The sequence below is a fragment of the Tinamus guttatus genome, unplaced genomic scaffold (assembly GCF_059628265.1).
Source record: "Tinamus guttatus ecotype Peru unplaced genomic scaffold, ASM5962826v1 Tinamus_guttatus_pri_ptg000067l, whole genome shotgun sequence".
NCBI classification, from domain to species: Eukaryota; Metazoa; Chordata; class Aves; order Tinamiformes; family Tinamidae; genus Tinamus; species Tinamus guttatus.
The window spans coordinates 155385-175997 of NW_028288601.1; the positions used below are offsets into that span (position 1 = coordinate 155385).

The 20613-nt window shown below is 38.2% G+C and overlaps 1 protein-coding gene across 1 annotated transcript; it reads right to left on the bottom strand.

Annotated features, from left to right (window-relative positions):
• Nucleotides 1-9916: 9916 nt before the first annotated feature.
• Nucleotides 9917-13320, bottom strand: POLR1F (RNA polymerase I subunit F). Its single transcript, XM_088519681.1, has 4 exons — nucleotides 13103-13320; nucleotides 12858-12999; nucleotides 11645-11853; nucleotides 9917-10401 (listed from the first exon to the last, which is right to left on the bottom strand). Exons 1-4 carry the CDS (start codon nucleotides 13318-13320, stop codon nucleotides 9990-9992), a joined length of 981 nt encoding a protein of 326 aa, XP_088375807.1. The 3' UTR covers nucleotides 9917-9989.
• Nucleotides 13321-20613: the final 7293 nt, after the last annotated feature.

The following is a 20613-nucleotide window of genomic DNA, read 5'->3' on the forward strand; positions in this document are numbered from 1 at the left end:
AAAAATGAACGTGAGAGGGAAAGAGCTATTGATAAAACAGACATTACGAAAAGAAAATGCAAAACCCTGGAGAAAAGACACAAATGCAGGCATGGAGAGAGCTTGACAAAATCAAGATAGAGACAAAATCAAGACATGAACTTTCTTGATTCAAGCATAAATGCCATAAATGATTACTCATTTTTACCCCAGTTGAAACAAGTATGAGTAACAACTAGAATGAGAGGATTAGAAACAACTAGTGAATATGTGAGTGTGATTGCCAAAACATCACCTTTAAGGTAAGTGGACATATAAAGCTACAGTATATAGGTGCAGTTTGTGAAAAGCACTCTTAAAATACTCTGACTTACCAAAATCTTTCATCACTTCAAAGCATTGTAACATGCCTTACTTCCAAATCCTCCTAAAATCTTGCACTGACCAAAACCTACATGAGACTCACAAAAATCTGGGCAGGGTCCAAGCTATTCCAGGGTAAAATCAGTGGGTAGCGGAAGCACATTGCCCTTGGCCTCACCAAGGTAAGCACCTTCCTTACTCAGCATAGAAAAAGTAGTTTTGCCTCATCTAATTGCCTACTACTGCCCCTGCAGTAGCTACTAGTGATTAGGACATTTTTTCTTTCCTTCTTTAAACACTGTTTAAGGTAAGAAAAACCAATACTGGTAAATATAAGCACAAAACAACTCAGATTCATGAGATTTCCAGACCAAGCAGGATTAAACATGCTTGGAAGAAGTTCAGCTGTAGATCTACATTTTGGGTGCGTGACTATTCATAAATTTCAAATGATTGGACATTTACTCATCATTTCTTTCTGAAAATGATGTTTCCAGATCAACAAACTTACTCTTCCCCAGGATCAGTCATTTCCTAAATCTTCCCTTTTAGAAGGGAAGATTTCCAATCCTTTTTGTGTCTGTTTTATGACAGCTAGCAACACTCTGTGGTCCAGCTCTGTATTAATACTTTGAGAATGTTATTTATTTTATAATTTTGGCACAGCAGGAGACTTTCCTCTCCTTTTGACTAGGGCCCCTAGAGAGAGCAGACATCACAATTGCAGTGCCAAAATATTGAAAGATGCTGTCTCAATTAGCAGGAAATATTAAGCTGATATAATTTCTTTTTCTTTTAATACTGAGAAGATTTAGATGCTATGTTATGAAGAGGAGACTGAAACCAAATTTTTACTCTCCTAGTCCAACTTTCTAATCATAACCTACTATTTTACCTTTAGACCTTAAATAGAAGTTCTGCTATTCCCCATCTTGGGCTTCCTGCATAATACCATGAATCATACTACATAAATCATAGACACAAAACTAGGAATTTACTTTGTTATTTAAACAATATTTTAGCACCAATCTATTAACTTTATTTTAAACAATTCTGAATGCTTCTCTCATTTTAATTTGTTCACAAGGATTAAGATACCTTTTATCTTTCCTAAGCACTACAGCCAAGCACTTAAGAAATCCCTCACCCAGAGCAAGGGAAAGCATAACTGAGCACATTACTGTAGTGGAGCGGAATCAAGTAGGAGCCCTGGTTTACAGTCTCTAAAACCAGAACAGTTTCTGCATTTTATCCTGTGATGGGTATATAGAGCATAAGGCTAAACATACGCTGTGATGTCACCCTTTCTACATGACCATAATTCAAATTTATCTACAAGTGCTGTCAATGAACTAAAGTTGACGTACATAGGCTTTTTAGCCTTTTCCTCCCATCTGAAGAAAGCAAAGGAGCACCAATGAGCACCAAAAAGTGCTACAGCAAACTCAGGAAAACCAGAATTGTGAATAAATGCAAAATGTCATAAGAGAACCCAAGTGCACCAAGGACAAAACCAAATTGTTTGATTAGCATCAAGAACTATGAGGTCTGCCTTCCAGTTTCTTTGTACCTAATAATGGATTCTCCAGTGCCCAATAAGGTGTGAATTCTGCCCAAAACTTTTCCCACTGCAACAGAATCCACAAGGATACTGGGCTAAACCCAAAACCAAATTTGTGTTGCTTTTTCTTCAAATAGGGGAATTACTATAGTTTCTCTCCACTATAGAATGACCTTATTTCCATGAAGCTTACAGGCACTCAGTATTTCAGGTAATTAGACACATGTCTGTAAGCCACCCTATACCTAAAAGTTTATTAAGTAAGGATGCAAACACACCCACACATCACTGCATTTGCACAAACCCCTATGCACAGAATGATTACATAAGCCTCTTTCCTTATGCTGACAAAATAAGGAAGGAATTCAAAATTTGAACAGTGAAAAATACCTAAGTTGTGTTTTCCCGAAATAAATAATAATAATAATAATAATAATAAAAACCTAAATTAACATGGTTACAAAGCTAGGGTTGACACAAAGATTCTGATGCTGAAATACTAACTATGCACAAATTCTGTTTGTCTTTTCCACAGTGTTATTTCAGTGAGCTTGCCAGCTCACTGTCGTGGCTTTATTAAACATCAGCCTGCTAAAATGAGCGAGAGCGCAAAACTCCCTCTAATCAAGTACCAGCTCACAGATGTTGAGTTCTTTAGTGAAAGATATGGTTAAAAATGTCCTACAGAAAAAGCAATACTCCACCATGTGGTATGGCAGGAAAATAAGCAGCCCTCTTCAATAAGCCAGACTTTTCCAAGACCTACATTGATTTTACATGTAAATTCTAAATTTGTAATGGAACAGTAGTTTTCAATAGAACACCTCTTCTGACAGTTTTTTATTTTATTTTGTTTGTTTAAGTATGAACTTTAGTTGATGGCCTCAAAAGTGAATTTAGGAGGAAAAAATAAGAAAACAGAAAACTTCTCTTGATTCCCAATTTAACAGTGTAATTCACGTGCTTAGAATGTAATATGTAACTTTTCTCTTTGAAATGATTTTTTTACTCATTTTAAATGTCATATGACACCTTTGAGAAATAAGGAGGTATTCTGAGTCAAATAAAATATTTAGTGGAGAGAAGTGAAAAATGTTCTTAAAAGAGAAGTCTTAAAGTTAAGAAAGTGCTAAAACTCCAAAGTTTCACCTGTAATTTTTAAGGTTAAAAAATTACATTTTTTTATTTGTGTTTATGAAGATCTCCAAGTTTTTGATTTTTTCTCCCTGCTCACTTTTCCATAAGAAACACTGAATTTTCTTAGACCATTTTCCAAAGTGTGACCTAGGGAAAAAAAAAAAAATGAATAATTGCGAACATACAACAATGCTTAAGTTTCAGAATTGTCTGCACTAAGAGAGGTATAGAGAATTATTTTTTTTCTCTCTTTCTGGCTGTAGAATTTAGCCTACAAGACCCCATCAGTAAATTTTAACATAATCTTGTTCACATAAACAACTATTGCTTGTATCTACTGTCCCTCATTGCTGACGTTTAAGCACTGCAAATATCACATATGTCAAACCGGCTGAAAACCACCACAGCAATACATTGCAAAGATATTCAGCTTACTTTCTCCACTTTACATCCACAGTTACTGTTTGGATCAAAAAGGGGAAAATAAATCGCTCTCTCTTCAAGAAACAGGCTATTTTTCACTGCCTTTGAATTTCATCCAATTTGTCAACATTTTTCTATCATCTTTTCTTTGAAGTGTAATTGAGATTTGCATGATTTGCACTCACAGAGCTCTATTATACATAAACTCCTTTATTTCTAAGACTGTTTCAAGAAAAAAAAATGAGGAATGGGTTTTGCCTAAGAAGAGACACTTGCTGCATTTAAGTAATAAGATAAACTTGAAAAAGCTTTTCCTACCAGTCACCATCAGTCACCATCATCATGCTGCATAGCCTCAGCTTTTCACAATAATAACAAATCAAGCATGAGTATAATGGCTTTTCAGGATCATTTCTGAAGATGCTTTTGCAAATTTACTCTGTAGCGAGGCACAGCAGTGAGGCGGAAATCACCAGAGCATAAATGACTGCAGAATTTAGCCTCCAAGCATATGCATATTTTAATATATTTATATATTCATATTTTAAAATGCTTGGTAAAATCCTAACTATCTGGATCCAGACAAAAATTCACAAATGCTCCTGAATCTATAGTACATGCACATTTCTAGTGCTCCAGAAGCTTTATAACTGTCCCTTAACATTCATTTGTCCAGGGAAGAAAAGTTCAAATTTCAAGAATGTCTTTCCTAAGTGAAAAGATGAATTATGAACATATATACACAAAACGGGTGCTTTTCTTTCTCCGAGACAATTATTGGAAACATTGGATTAAGTAGCAACACATAGGTTACCTATCCTAAAGTCAATTTAACATATGAATTCACATCACACAAACTGTCAGCACATGCTACTTACCATGAGTGCAGACTGCTCCATGCACTTTTTAGCCACAATACACAGAAATCCTTTGAAAGGCAAAGGCATTTAACTGCTTCTCGGTGCAGGATGTACAGACAGCCCAAAAGTGAAGGCCTTCACAAAGGCATCATCTACTGCCTATAAGCTCCATCAAGAAATTATAAATGCTGAACTTTCTGCACTCTCTCTGAACTTTCTTTTGTTGTTTTGCAGCAAGGGGACAAACAGGAATCCTTCCAGGGAAGGATTTTTTTTTTTTTTTTTAATGGTCATCTTAAGAGTCCATGGAAAAATAACAAAAGTCTCCAGAGGAAAACTGAGCCTTCAAGCACTAATATAATAAAGTGACATTACTCTGAAATACAGTCAGAAGTTAGTGATTTGTTAATCTGCAATAAAAAGGGACCTGAAGCCAAAATATAGGATAGCTGCTTAATTCTCAAGAAGTACCCTGATTTCTCTCAGTGATGATATTAAGAATTACTGATGCAGCATAAATTTAGATTTTACCTTTCTTTTTACTCTAGCTTTTTCAGGTTGGTTTGATTAATCTACATAGGATTTTTAATTATCTACACATTGGTATTTTAAGAGAAAGTAAAACAAAAGCACAGATTTTGCTTCGAAATTTAGTAATAAGCAAGAGGCTAAAACAATTGGCTTTGTCAAGGCCAATTATAGCCCAGTCCACTCTGAAGCAATAAGACTCTGGCTTAAGTCAGTTCTATGAATAGAAGCTGCTTTATAGTAATAAAAAATAAAGCACGCGCACACCAATTTCAGTGAAATCTGGGACCATAGTTTCACAGCCTACATTCCAGTAACTGTTGTTAATTATTTAACTGAAACTGTGTACTGTACAAACGCATGTCGCACAGTGAGGTTGAGGTTTATCATCATGGCTTTGTAGACAAGACCACAGTATTATTTCTAAATGCATCTTATTTGCAAACCAAACTATTTGACAGAGATCTGCCTCTTTTGACATCCAAACTCCAGTGGATAACACTGCATAATATGACCTTCTAAATAACAAAGCGATCTACAGATTGGCTCTTTTCAGAACCTCTTAGACATACAACTCTTCATTTGATTTGTGCAATACAATGGAATCTTAGTCTTGAATGAGACCTCATGTTTCATTCGCAGTAAAAATATTTCTTGAAGTCTTACAGACAAAAGATTTTCCACTATCCACAGAAGGCACTGAGTAAGAAAGCCTAAAGTCATAAGGAGAGCATGAGATAAGAATCAGGTAGGTGATGATAACAAAACTTGTACAAAAATTTGTATTGCTATTCACAAGCTTTGCTTGCTATGTGCTAAGAATTGTCACACTCTTTCTATAAAGTTCATTTTAGTAGTTTCTGCAGATTGATTTCTCAGAATATAAAATCCACAAAGTCTATCTTTGACCAAAACAGTAGTTCTCAAGCAGCAGTAATATACTTATAAGTTCAGGAGGTGGGAGGAAAGAATCTTGGAAAGTTTCCTGAAGATGGGCAAAGCGGGAAAACTAAAGTTCATTCTTTATTGTGCACCTTTCCTCTTCACCTGGGACAGTTAGTTTCAGTGGAGCTTGAAGCCACTCACAGAACTGCAATACTCCCAATTGCTTAACATCAGGTCAATTGAGTGACTTGCTATAAAGCTTGAGGCTTAGTTTAATCCCAGCTATAAATACACACACACACATATATATATATATATAGATCACAAAAATCATGATTTGTCTGTAAAAAGTTTACAGATGATGCTGAAGAAGTATGAAGCTTGATTTTCAGAGGTTATCAGACTCACATCAACCCAGAAGATACTTGTTACCTTCTTCCCTATAAAAGGGCTAAGTCTATAGGATACATAAATCCTTCAAGCGTTCTTGAAATTATGGAATTTCTCATAGCTAAATAACAGAATGCATACAATATTATGGTCAGAATATTTATGTCTTCATCTGTTATTAGAGTTATTAGCATGAAACTATTTCACTTTTTCCATAGCCAACATCCCAAGAGCATCAGATCATGTAATCTTTCCATAGATATACAGGAAAGAAAAATCCAACATTTTGCATGTGGAGCTGCCACTATGCTTTCTGCAGTGGAGGTCTATACCGTCTGAGACCTATCAAAGGACAAGATCCTTCCACTGGCAAATTGTTTACTCAAAAGCAGATCTGGTCAAGGCTCATGTTTTCCAAAGGCATCCAGCTTGCTTAGGTCTTTTTGAAATCCGTTCCCTAGAGGTCATTCATTTGGCTGTTTAGGCTGTTTGTTTAAAAAGCAGAAAACTGACAAGCTAAAAAAAAAAAAATCGAATTTGTTTCTATGAGAATGTAAGGCAAAGGTCAAGAGCAAAAGGTAATACTGAATTTCATTGCAAGCTTCAGCAGTCACATAACACAATTGTTTTAAAGTCAGCTAAAAAACTTTCTTCTATGAGCTCTTGTTTTTCTGCCATGCAACACTTTGAGGAACTGGGTCTGCACAACCCAACAACAATCTTTAATTTTAGCTGGTAAGTTGTAACCGCATTGTTTAAAATTTAGACAAAAGGTTTGCAGATTATTAACCACAGACAGGGCTGCATATTGGCTTCCTTGCAGACTTCATTAACATAAAATAGGAAAACACAGCATACATTTTCTCTAGATCATTTGAGAGTAGAAAATAAATTTTCATTTTCTAGTCCTCTCTGCTAAGTGAAACATATAACTGACTTGTTCATGCAGTTGGACAAAATGCTATACAAATATGACGCCACCTAGCCTCACTTGCATTTTTACAAATGTTTTTTCTCTATATTCAAATCTTGTCTCAAATCAAAATTCAATAAAACTTTTCACTTGCGGTCCAGGGGAACACAGAAAGCTAAGTTTTTATATTGATAAGGGGAACGCTATTGAAAAGTATCTATATTTGCCTCTTTTTTATTTTGTTAACTTAAATATTGAAAAAAAATCTCGCTTTTTTAAGAGGGCAAAAAAAAAAAAAAAGAACTGACTCAGTTAGGAACGTAGTGACAATTCACTTCTGAAATCGAAGGGTTTTTGCCACATTTAGTTAATCCAAAACAGTGCCTACTGCAACATCAACAGTGCAACTAACTGCATGGCTGCCAATATTGTCTCCAACTGTGATTTTTTTCTAGGTCTTTTCTTGATTTCCCCTCCTCCGAAGACAGAAAACAGTCAACTACTATGCAGATTCCTTTGCCTGACAATTGCAGACGTTTATTTTGTAGCACAGTTGTTATTTCCACATTAATTTAGCAAGAATCTAATCAGTCACTGGAGCAATAGCAAGTTCAGGATTCATAGTCAGCTTCTGCACTGAAATTGTTTTTAATTGCCTTTTTCTGTTGTAAGCCAAGAAAGAAAAACAAACAAAGAAGTGCTGGCCACAGTCATGTGCCAAAAAAATGTTGGCTTAATATAGGGTCCAGAACTGAGATAGATTTTATTAAGACTTTCAAAATGTTGCTTAATACCTCAAAAAGTCTGTCTGCAGTGAGATTATGGGGACTAATTTTCTTTTTCAATAAGCCCAAATAGTAAAAGCAGCAAAATTAGACAGACAAAAGAATTCAGTGAAGAAACCATTTTTACTACCTGCATTATTTGACTCTTATCTACAACTTCAGTTCTTCCCTGAACCTCACCCTTCTCTCCACATTGAAGAAGGGGTGGAATACATCAAGACCAATAGTCAGCGCTATAGAATTGTTCCATAAACCGTCTGACATGAATCACGCGGCAATCACTAGCAACAGTTCTACCAGAGGTTGGTTTCCCTTCTCTGAAAGCAACTACATTGTTACAGCCTGTTATTGAAGTCAAACACTCTCATGGTCCTTGGTTAATCGGCAATTGCAACTGTCACCACCCTTCTCTTCCTATGAGCATAAAATCCCTTACTTACCATCCTTCTCCCAGTTATATCGGCAAGGGAGAGGCTAACAGAACATTTGATCCTAGATTATGCCCAAACTTCAGTGTGTCCCGTACAGTCAGGATTTCAAGTCCTTCAAGATGGGATTTTTTTTTAAACTCTTCTAATTAGCTAATTAGAACAGATGCATTTAGTAACTAACATGTGATCTTCTCCGATTAAAAAAAAAGGAAGATGGCACAGTCCAAGGCGACAATGACAATGCTTCTAGTCCACATATTGCTCCTAGTGCATATAGCCAAGCAACAGGGACAACCACGTTCATCTCAAGACCATCCTGCACATCAGAAACTTGGTTCAAGATCAAGTATGCTGCAAGACTGTGTTTGTAAGACTTTACAAAATAAAAGAGAACAATGCTCTGAAGTTACTGCTGTCTTTACACATGCATTTAGGCTGACCTTAGAGGTCTCAAAAAAGCAAATGAGACCCTCTTAACGTAGTTCCTTAGGGTATTACAGTAACTTAAATATTAATATGCATTGCCACACCATCAAGCCTGCAAGACAGAAACTCAGACTTCTCTCAGCAGGTTTGGAACTTTGATTTCTTTAGTATAACAGAAAATGAGTCATAAAATCTTGACTCTAAGAGACTTTAAATCCAGAGCATGTTCAGCATGCATAAATGTTACTAGACACTGTATTCATACGTAACAAAGGGAGCTGAATCGGCATCTCACTGTTGCAGGATCTGTTGTCTGAGAACACCCAGAAAACAAACTGATGACCAGCAAGTTTCTACAAACACGCTGTTTACTTACAAAACTTCGGAACAGCTGGTGGGTTCTTACAGTAGGTAATTCTTCATTACAGAATTTGTCTAGACCCCATTACAACGTAGCTCTCAATTCTGGGTTATACCAATCTTCTCATCTCTTTTCCATTTTTTCCTAATCAAGTTATCCAACCATTTTCCCCACCTGAAGTACTGCCGAATCAAAGCTTTACTTTGAAAGGTTTAAGACATTCACTGTTTGCTTAACCTTTAAGTGATATTGCATGTTCTACAGGTATTTGCAGAGTATTTCTAAAATCATAATAAAAATTATCAGCCCTATCAAAATATTACAACTACCTCTTTAAGCAAAGGAGTAAAGTCAGATCCAGAGGGATTCAGTATTGAAACAGCTTTAATACAGAAGGGTCGCTTTAAACAGTAAACTGCAGTTTTGCAGCATTGGCACTTCAGTTTTTACTTTTGTTCCCACATACAAAACATCCTCAGCCTAAGAAAAAGAGCGTGAACACCACTGAGATTCAGAAACTGTGTGTCCTTGACCCACTGTCACCAGAAGTATCCTGCATAGCAGATACCATCAATCACAGGTAGGAACAGGGCTTTCCACAAGACATTCAAGTGATAGCTTTAAGGAGCAGAAACACTAAAAAGAAGGACCGAGGAGAGGCAGTTGGGAATTCAGATGTTTCCCAGACCTCTAACAGAGAGACTAGTTTACCTGTCTTATAAAGCCACTAAACAGCAAACATAGGACTAGAGTAGCAGAGATTTCTGTCACATCTTTAAAATCTTCTGCCCTTAAATTTCTTGGTACACACATACATGCAAACATAAGCTCACCCAGCACAGCAGGTTGTTTAGTAAGGAAATCCACACACGCATTTTGAAAATATGGTTTTATTTGAAGTTTACCAAAAATGTCTGAAAACTTATTCAAGAAAGGCACTTCAGACTTTAGTTCTTTTTCTTCTTAGCTTTGGGTCCTTGTGATTGTTGGGATAACTCTGTTTCTTCTGCTTCATCACAATGCTTCCTTTTCTTTTTTTTGGACTTTTTATGGTCACTTTGGTAACCACTAGAGTCACTGGTAGGCAATACATGTTCCTGTTCTTCTTGCTTATGCTTTTTCTTTTTCTTGATTTTACCATCACATATTCCATTTACAGCATCAACTGTTTCCTCTTCTGCATTTTCCCTCCCAGTATTATTTGTATCACCTTGAAACAATTGAAACAAAAACAATTGAAACAAAATTGAAACAATTTCTCCCCCAGAGTTAATCAAACCATTTTCCTCACATTCAGGCTTTTGGATTTCACCTCCATTTGCACCATCAGTGACCGTCTCAGATCTTTTGCGCTTCAAACTGTAGAGAAAAATAGAAAATGAGCCAAAATCTAAGGACTCCTTGCATAGTGAATTGTCAAGCTCTGTTTTCACTAGACACAGTATTTTCACTAGACACAAAAGAGCAGAAGATCACTACAACAAGCAGAGAATATGATATCAAATTTAAAACCAGCCTAATTTACGTTACCTCCTTCTTACTGCAATACCATTTTGCTACTCCTTTTTTCATTACTATACTATCTAATACCTCAGATTATATAATTCTGCATACTTCCACATTGTGCAGTAAAGTTTTTATTTTTAAAGCTTTTCACAAATTTGTAGACAGTGAGCCCTGAAATTAAACATGGCAGAGACTGATAGTTTTATTAAGGTAATTGCCTTGGCAAAGTCTACATGGTTAGAAAAAAAAGACTATGCCAGCATAGTGAAAGGGAGGAGAGAGGTATCTAGGAAGACAAGAGAAGAAAGAATTAAGTTAGAATTGTACAGAAGGGGATTCTCCTTGAAGTAGGAGATAAAGAGGAGATAAAACCAGTAAGTTGCATACCAAATTCATTAAAACATACAGAATCTTTGCAGATTAAAAAAGAAAAAAAAAAAGGGAGAGAGGGGAAGATAAAAAGCACTCTGATCTCCAAAAGCATTATTATTGCCTTAGCAATCTTTATACTGCATTTTAGATACCAACATAAGCATGTTGATAGAAACAACCACTCATCAAATGACCCTTAAAAAAATGTTTCTGTCAAAGAGATGTTGCTTCTAAGATTTCTCTAGCAAGCTGCTCTGAATAGCTAAAGTCTCTCTACAACCACAAGTTAGAGAAGTGATGTGTTTTTTTCACTAGTCCATTTTTTCCAGAAGCACTTAAAGCATCTATTTATATGTTTATTCTAGTTTGCCACTAACTCATATTCAGAAAACAGAACATTTTTACTTGAAAAGCTTAAGCATATTCAAAACCAAAGCTCTGCTAGACAGTAAAGATTTTATGTTTCAACACATACCAATTACACAATCAATAATCCACAATTCGGCACACTTATGTAAGCATTAAAAAAAGATCTATTTTTAAGAGAAAATTTCTATGCAAGTCCTCAACGCAAGATGTTTACTTGAAGATAAACCCATGCCTATATACAGCCTATGTTGTGTGGGGGAAAAAGGAAGTTTAAAGACTGAAGAATTCAAAGCATTTAGTTTGTAACAAATCAAATCAAGCAGTTAAAAAAAATGCCTCTGGAATAGCACAATACCTGTTTTTAGTCAGTCCTCCACGAATGAAGAACACTCCAGCTGCATCAGAATCTAAGTGCAATACTTCAAACTTCAATTCATCTCCTATTTTTAACCCCAACTCTTGCCACTGTACAACTGACATTTGCTCAGGTTTAGGGATAGAAGCATTGAAACATCCATGTATCAGACAGCCAATATGACTAGGAGCTACTTTATTAATTACACCCTTAAAAAAAAAAGAAAAAAGAATTATATGAAGATACATTAATGATCACCTCTTTAAAAAAGACATACACAATGCACAACTATAACTACATATAGACACTTTTGAACAACAATTTTCACACAGGTCATTTGCTAAATAAACTTACTTTACACATTATTTTTTCCACATTAAAACCAAAGTTATTCCTAAACTACTCCTGAAGTTACTTCAAAGTTACCTCCACACAGTTTTACTCAAATTAAAAAGACTGAAATTGCCTACAGAATGCGATTAAACTGTTTTCAAAATATGATGCAAAACAAAAAACCCACAGATTTAGCAATAGTAAATACCTACACAGAGCAGTTGAATCTTTCCTCACAGTGAAGTGCCCAACACTGTTTTAAGGCCATTTAAAGCCTGACTTAAACATCCAGTACTATCATGCTTGCAGTACAGCTGACAAAAAGTCTTTGATCACTCTATTCTCCTGCTGGTGCCATTTGCATATTTAACCTTATTTGTCTTCACTTTCCCCAGGGATGAACTACACAGAAGGTTTTTCCATTTTCTTCCCATGAAAAGAACACACTTCTCAATTACATTTAGAGGGAAACATAAGTCATACTTTTGAGATATAGCACAACAAAAATAAATCAACCCTCAATTTACTATTCCCTTAATACTGGCATAAGCATGTTAACAAATTTAACGTTCACCCATGACTCATGCATTACTTCTTTATTGAAATGCAGGCAAACTAAAATGTGCTGCTCTTGTACTTGAGGAAGCTTGAAAGCACAACACACTTCAGTCACTGTTACATGAGAATAAAGCAAAGCCTTTAGGAATTACATGCTCCATAGAAACACTGATATTTAATAAGCTCAGGGACATGTAATACAGACTATGAAAATACCTGCTACAACAGTACTCAAGTCCCCAAATTCCTCATGACTGCAGTAAACTAAGTTCTGATTATTTAAGGCAAAAAGGCCCCACGAGATGGCAGCCTATCTACATACCACCAGTTTCTTCCCTTTCTTCGGGCTGAAGATGATGAAGTCCGCCTCTATGTTGAGATGGATGAACCCTTGGTCATCGTAAATGTCTCCGAGCTCACCCACGACTTTGATGTTGTCGTAAGCCACGGGCACACCTTGGAGGCTGCAAGCAGGCGAGAAGCCGTTAGGTGTGAGGTGGCGAGGTGGTCACCGCCTCCTCCCAAGCCCCGCAGCAGGCCCAGGTCGAGTCCCGCCCCCGCCCGCACCTCTCCGAGTAGCGCAGCAGCTCGGCGTCCAGCTGGGCGCGGATGCCGCTGCGCTTGCGGCCCAGGAAGCGCGGCGGCAGCGCGATGTGCCGGCGGCGCGGCGTCACCACGAGGCATGAGTAGCGGCGCGCCACGAGGCCGCGCGCCGCCGCGAACGAGGGGATCTGGGCGCAGGGCAGCGGGCGGGCGGGCGCCGGCGGCTCCCCCGCCCCCGCCATCTTGTCGCGGCCGCGGCCGCCCCGGCTGCCACGAGCGGGGCCGCGCGGGCGGCAGCAGCAGCTCCGCCTCGTCGCGCCGCGATGACGCACGCGACGCGCCGCCCTTCTGAGAGAGCGGAGAGGAAGTGACGCAGCCCCTCGGAGAGCGGCGGCTGACGCGCACCACACCGAGCCACAGCCCTGACAGCCCGCTCAGCAGACCGGAAGTGGCGTCACCCAGGCCCCGCTGGGGCGGGGCTTACGTCACACTTCGGTGGGTGGGGCCGAGGGAGAGCGGGCTGCGCGTGCGCGGGCACGTGTCTCGGTTTCCAAGGCGACGGGCGCGCGGCGGCGGGAGGCGGGGCCAGTTCTCGGCGCCTCAAAGACGTGGGGCGGGAAACAGGGAAAGTCCCTCTGATTTGGTTGTTGTTGGTGCTGGATCAAAGGGAAAAGTAGTGCAAGTGTGACCTAGTTCCGTTTTTCGAATTCTGTTCCCAAATCAACTTTGATGGCCTTTGGTGTTTCAGGTTAATCCTAGTTTTAAATCTTACTCCCTTCATATTTATTTATTTATTTATACAACAACACCTTGATTGATTTGTTACCCACTGGATAGCTAAGAAAGAACCACGACAATTGGAAGCTTAGGGGCATCTGACTGTAATAAACATCACAACTTTCACTGTAGAATTTCTCTGTGTGTATGTATATCATCTGCACTCCCGTAACAAGGGTTTGGGTTTCAGTAAAAGTAACAGGCACTCAGTAGATAAGAAAACATTAATTTCAGTATGAAAGTACCCTGAATTTATAGGACCATTTGGTACTATAGTCAACTAAACTCTTATTGATAGTTGCTCCTTTCTTTCCTGCATTTCTACACTCCAACAGAAAACAACAGATGTGATAACCTATGGAAGCAACTAGGAAGGCTCGTTTATATCCATAAGCCAAGGCTTATGCCTTTATTTGGTGTACACTTAACCACAGTCTTTTATTCCTCATTAGTTCAGTGGTCAAAGTAATTTAATCTTTTCAAATGAAGGATTTAGCATGTAGTGGCCCTTCTCACATATACAAATCTCTGTGACATACATTTGACATTCAGTAATTTAGACAAGAGATTGTCTAAAGGCTGGATAGGGTTTGACTATTGTTACAAAATTTATTTTATATATAGAGAGATTTATGAATAATTTAGATATATAGAGTATATATGGGAATGTAAAGAGAAATGAATTGTTTTCTCTTGCTAGGATCTGACTCTAATTTGTGATGATGAGGTTTTTTTAGCACTTTATTAAATTTGTACTAAAATGCCGAAGAAGAGGAAAGATAAAACTTATAGAAGTCATAAAAAAGGGATGCAGGTGCACTTCTCATAGAAAATAACCTACAAAACAGGCTGCAATAATAGCGGGAAAAGAATGCTTGTTCTTTTATAACTAATGGAATTCATGGTTACCTAGTAAAAACAAATTTTGTCCAGAGAATATCAGCTAGATTTCATAGAGCATAAAGTTGCACAGTTCTGTTTTAAGATTTGATCACATAAGGATTTGACGACATTAGTGCAACCTCCTGAAAAGTAATTCTTTCTTTGATTTAAATCTAATTGATTTTAAATCAAATTTGATTTTAATAGAGTTTATGTCAGCCTAGCTTGTACTAGTCAATGTGCACTTTAAAAATTATATTGAATCCACATGAGGAGTTATTGAATCAAATGTTTGATTTATTGGTTTTAATTAAGGTACTAAATCTTTGTATTGTGGAGGCTTTAGAAATACTCTTGTTCTATAACAGCATCTCTTATCAAAGATCAGATATCCTTCCAATCCATATAAAATGGTAAGTAATGAAAAAGCCCTTGAAACTTTTCAAATACTCCATCACTAACAGATTTTCTGTGCCTGATCGTACAGTGAAGATCACACTGCTCAGGCAGCGAAGCCTGTCTGAACCAAAGACACATTCACTTGGTGTCTCCCAGAGATTTCACACCCATCATAGGTCTCTTAGGCCTATACATACTGATCATAAAAGATGCTGTGACTAAAGAGGACTCCCAGTGCTGTTGTTACTTTGTCCGGTTATGGTTCAGTTCCGAAAAGCACCTGTACTGTAACATCTAGGTCCTGGCATACCTGCATCGCCCTCTTGTCTTTTCCTCCTTAGTCGTGTATCTTCTTTTTCCTTCTAGCTGTTAGCTTACAGTTTAAAATCAGTGTGTCTTAGCTGACCTTTTTGCAGCACTGCAATGAGCCTGTGTCCAAAAAGGCAGTTAAAATGTCTTCAACAGCTCAGTGTTGATACATTGGCCAACTCACACAGTGGCTGCTAAAACTGTGCTGAGCCAGTTTTCCTCTTAGCAGTCTGGTTGCCAGCAGCAATCACGACCAGAAACAAAAGCTGCATTTTCAGCCACTGCTGTCCTCTTTTGCTTTCTGTTTTATTTCTGTGTTTGGCTTCTTTTCTCTTTATGGAAGCAAGGCCAGACTCCACTGAGGAGATTCATCAACAACCACATGTCCAGCACCTCTCAGCAGGTCTTTTCTTGTATTCCTAAGCGCAATCATTGCCATCCTCACTCCAGACCTGCAAATTATTGTCATATGTTGGGTAGGAGCCTCCTACAACTGCCCATTCGTGCACTTTTGTGGCAGCTGCAGCTCATTCACTCAGAGGGCAGCCTCCATCCAGAATTAAAATCCTGTCTGAACTGTCTGAACTGTCATCGAGTTCCCTGTGTTCCCCGTTGATACCGGGTGGAAGCCTGGCTGCAGCACCACACTGGAGCAGGAGATAACGCTCCCTAACAGGGCCCTGCCATCAGAGGACTCTACACTTCATAGCAGAATCCATCCCAGGTTTCTCATCTCACAACTCATGCTCTGTATTGAAATAGCAAATGAAGAGGTGTATCAATGCTGTCTAGATTAGAAACTCTTGTACAAATGTCCCAGTTAAAAAGTTAAAGTCAGGCTCAGAGTTTTATTTTTCAAGTATTTTATCTGTTTCTGCATTTTTCAGAGCTACACTATTTTTAATGATAGCTGTTGCTGTAATGCTTGGCAGGCTGAAGGAGCTGTATTCAAACTCTGAAGTTTATTTAAAATTCTGTGATGATAGACTTATTTCAACACCACTGGCCCTTATCCCAAATAGAAATAAACTAACCATAGCATTTTTAATCAGTGAGAATTAAGCATCTAAATGACCACATGGACATAGAATGCTTAAGGTTGGAAGGGACCTCTGGAGGTCACCTAGTCCAACCCCCCTGCACACGCAGGGTCACCTAGAGCACGTGGAACAGGACTGCGTCCAAGCGGGTTTGGAAGATCTCCAGAGAAGGAGACTCCACAACCTCTCTGGGCAGCCTGTTCCAGGACTCTGTCACCCTCACTGTTAAGAAATTTTTCCTTAAGTTCATGTGGAACTTTCGATGCTTCAGTTTCCGGACGTTTCTCCTAGTTTTGTCAGCGGCCACCACTGAAAAGAGGCCAGCACCATCCTCCTCACTGCCTCCCTTGAGGTACTTATATACACTGATCAGATCCCCTCTCAGCCTTCTCTTCTCCAGGCTGAAACAGGCCCAGCTCCCTCAGCCTCTCCTCATAGGGCAGATGTTCCAGGCCCCTGATCATCCTTGTGGCCCTGCGCTGGACTCTCTCCAGCAGCTCCACATCCCTCTTATACTGTGGAGCCCAGAACTGGACACAATACTCCAGATGCGACCTCACCAGGGCTGAGTAGAGGGGCAGGATCACCTCCCTTGACCTGCTGGAGACGCTCTTCTTAATGCAGCCCAGGATCCCATTGGCCTTCTTGGCCACAAGAGCACACTGCTGCCTCATGGTCAACTTGTCGTCCACCATGACACCCAGGTCGGCTATGTCAATGGAGTTGGAATTGATGGAATCTTTTTTTTTTTGAGAGAGAGACAGAGAGAAATATTGACAGCGATACAATTTAGTTATATGTGAAATTGATCAGTGTAAAGGATTAGGTGAAGATATATTATTAACAGCAATAAAAACTCATTTGATTGGAAATGTGAAAGGAATTAAATTTATAATTTCAACTTGAGCAGATATGGGATGCTTAACTGAAAAATACTACACGAAGACATTGACAAAAAAAAAATAAAAGTAGATATTCCTGTCAGTAAATCAGATGTCCCTGCATCGCTATTTCTGTTCATTGAAAAAAAAAAAATATATATATATATATATATATATATATATAATACTAAAAATCCACCAGATGGCGCCCTGGAGCCTTGATACTGAGATTTCCGTCCCAGGAAGGACGAGTAATTGCGTAGCAGGCTACAAATCCAGTCTGTAAGAGTACCCAGGCTGCGCTTTGCTTGGCCAGTGACTGGTATGTCAGTTTTTAATAGGAAGTCAATGACTTAGGGAAGCTTTAATAAAAAAACAGGATAAGACAACAATTAGGTTAGTTTTGGGGGACTAATAATCTTGCATGATTCGTAGTGACATTGGCAATACTTGGGATGTACATTTCATGACATTTGGAGCATTTGGCAGGATTTGCTTTTGGCCCTGATTCTCCCAGTAGTGTTTGCATCTCCAGGAACTAATCTGATTGGTGATCAGCATTGTCATTTTTTATTGCAACATTATAAACGCGAATCATGTGTTTTATTATTATTTTTTTTAATAAAACACTTCATCTATAAATATGATACTGATCAATTGTAAGTTTGCTGTCCTTCCAGAAATGCTGTCACCTGCCCTAGTATGATTAGTGGCTGTGGTGCCCTTCCCCAGCTCTGTGTTTTTTCAGACATAGCTGCAGTGTCTTGGAGGCGTAATGACCTGTGGGCACCTGGCTGTTTGTATGATGCTGAATTTCTCTTCTGCATTTCCAACCAGTGAGTGAATTTAGTTCACTACAAAGATAATACAAAAATGCAACTTTGTCCATGTAAACAGGTGGTAGTGATGCCAGAGAAACTTGACTGGGAAGGCCTGTGCCAACATAAAGAGCAGTAAAGCTTTTCTACAGCATTGCAAATGGGTCTGGCAAATTGTGCTAACAAATTGGAAGAATGCACAGGTTGTAAATGGGGCAAATGAGGTGACTCTAAGCAAGCTGACTGTATTATGTTGCACTTCATACTCTGAAAAACCTCAAGGAAAAGCTTCAACAGGAATTAAGGATCTATAGGGGAGTGCCTCAAGAAAAGACAGCTGTTGTTAGTGTTAAGAGGGAAAAATATCTAAAAATATCTTTTTGCCATTTTTTTTATTGCTCTTCTGCCTGAAGATACTGAAGAAGATGAAGTAGTCTTCTGATCCTGCCAGTTCTTTCTTTCTTAGCATTTGTCCTGTTAAATCACCTAAAGAATTGCAATGTGATTTGTAAAAACATATCTATAATGAAATAAAGAACATTCAGACATTTAGACTTAAATTCTTGTTCAGATGAAACTATAGAAATCATGTCACTTTTGCGGAGACAGATGTTTTTGCCCTGTAGTGCTGTTTTCTCAGTTCTACATCTCTTACCATTTTTCTCTGGAAATGTATTAATGTTTTCAGCCTGGAGACCTAATCCGTAATCTGAGGATCTTGTCAGTTAAGTGAGAGATTTCCAAAAGCAATTGTTCGTTTGAATGAAAGATATTTGATTGTATCTTTCCTGGTGGCTTTTGGAATGTTAAACTAAAGCTGTAATCCTGCTGTCTGATGTCTGCAAGTGAGTTTCAGGAAGGCCAGCACTTAAGGAGCGTAAGGAAGAGGGATCACATTCTGTTTTCTTTTGTCTGTGTTTTATATTGCAGTTAGAGGAATATGTTTTTCCATTGAAAGAACAATCTTGAAAAAAATAAGCCTTTACACAAAATGTCATGGAAAATAGACTCCCTGCCTTCCCTTTTCCCTTCCCCCTGCCCAGAGATTGAAAAACATTACTCTTTTTTGTTTTGTGGCTGTGCTTTATGATTTTGCTTTGGCTCATGTATGGACTTATTTGAGTATCATCAAAAAAAAAGTTGTTCTCATTGCACTTCCATCTTACAGGAATGAAACAATACTGCATATCTGTTGGGAATTTCATTATTTTGTAAACCAAAGCAGCTAAAGAGTAAACATAATACTTGATTGTTTATTCTGAACGAAATGTCCATAAATATTCACATTCCTTTGCTAGGAATATCCTTTGTTAATTCAAAGATAAGCTTTTAATTATTTTGAGTCAGAATATTGTATATCAGCATTTTCAGAAATGATGGAAAAATTCTTCTTCATTTTCTCCTTGAAAACAGAAAAGTCATCAAACAGAAAGCAGAAAAAAATGTCATCAAAGAAAGACAATTGCAGATCTATTATTTTCCTGCCACCTTTCTCATGTAGCATGCTCTGTGTCAGACACTCTTTAATGTCATTGATTTTCTTAGAAGAAGCACTTACTCGTATTTGACCGTCAATAGGGGCATCATCTACCTTTAGACAGATCAAGGGTAATAGTCATTATTATGAGTTGATACTCATAAGGAGGAGGTTCGTGTAGCCATTTCCATTTGAGTACAGCAGCTCTAAACACTGAAGCAAGTGCATCTGCAGCAGTTTAGGTAATCTCCAATGTATTATGCCATTAGTAGTCCATATCTTGAAAAGCATTTGAGTATCACTACCTCTGAGTGATTTAATATTAGGTATCTCTTGATACCTGTATAATATCCATGAATAATGAAGCATAAGAACAGATACAGACAATTTTACAATGTTAGGCATTTTCCAGGTTGTCTTAATCTAAAGAGAAAAAGTCTGCTCTCCCTTAACTTCCTGCCCGGTTTATGATTTAGTTTGGCAGCTCACAGGATTCTCATTGAAGTAGTTCAACTGTTTACCATCACATCCATCCACCCACATAAAGAAATCCCACGATAACAGCAGTCATGGTTATAGTGAAAAACAAACAAACAAAAGAAGAAAAGAAAAAAAGAAGGAAAATAGGAAATCAGGGACTCTTTTGTGAGAGTCATGACAGAAATATAGTCTTCATGCTCTCTAAACTGGTGCAAGTAGTAAAAAAAATATATGCAGTGTGGGCAAATTCCCTCATCTCCTAATCTCTCATTTCAGATCCTCTTTAATTTACCTAAACCCTCTAACTGTATGAAAAATTTCTGAAATGCATCATTGCCATTTATGTAAATGTAAATGTTCCATTAATCGCAAAGTTCTCATCATTATTTTTACCATCACTATCTCCCTGGAAACAAATGTAATAACCAAATCCCAAGGTGTTCATCAGTCTACGCTGAGGCAAATTGCCGCT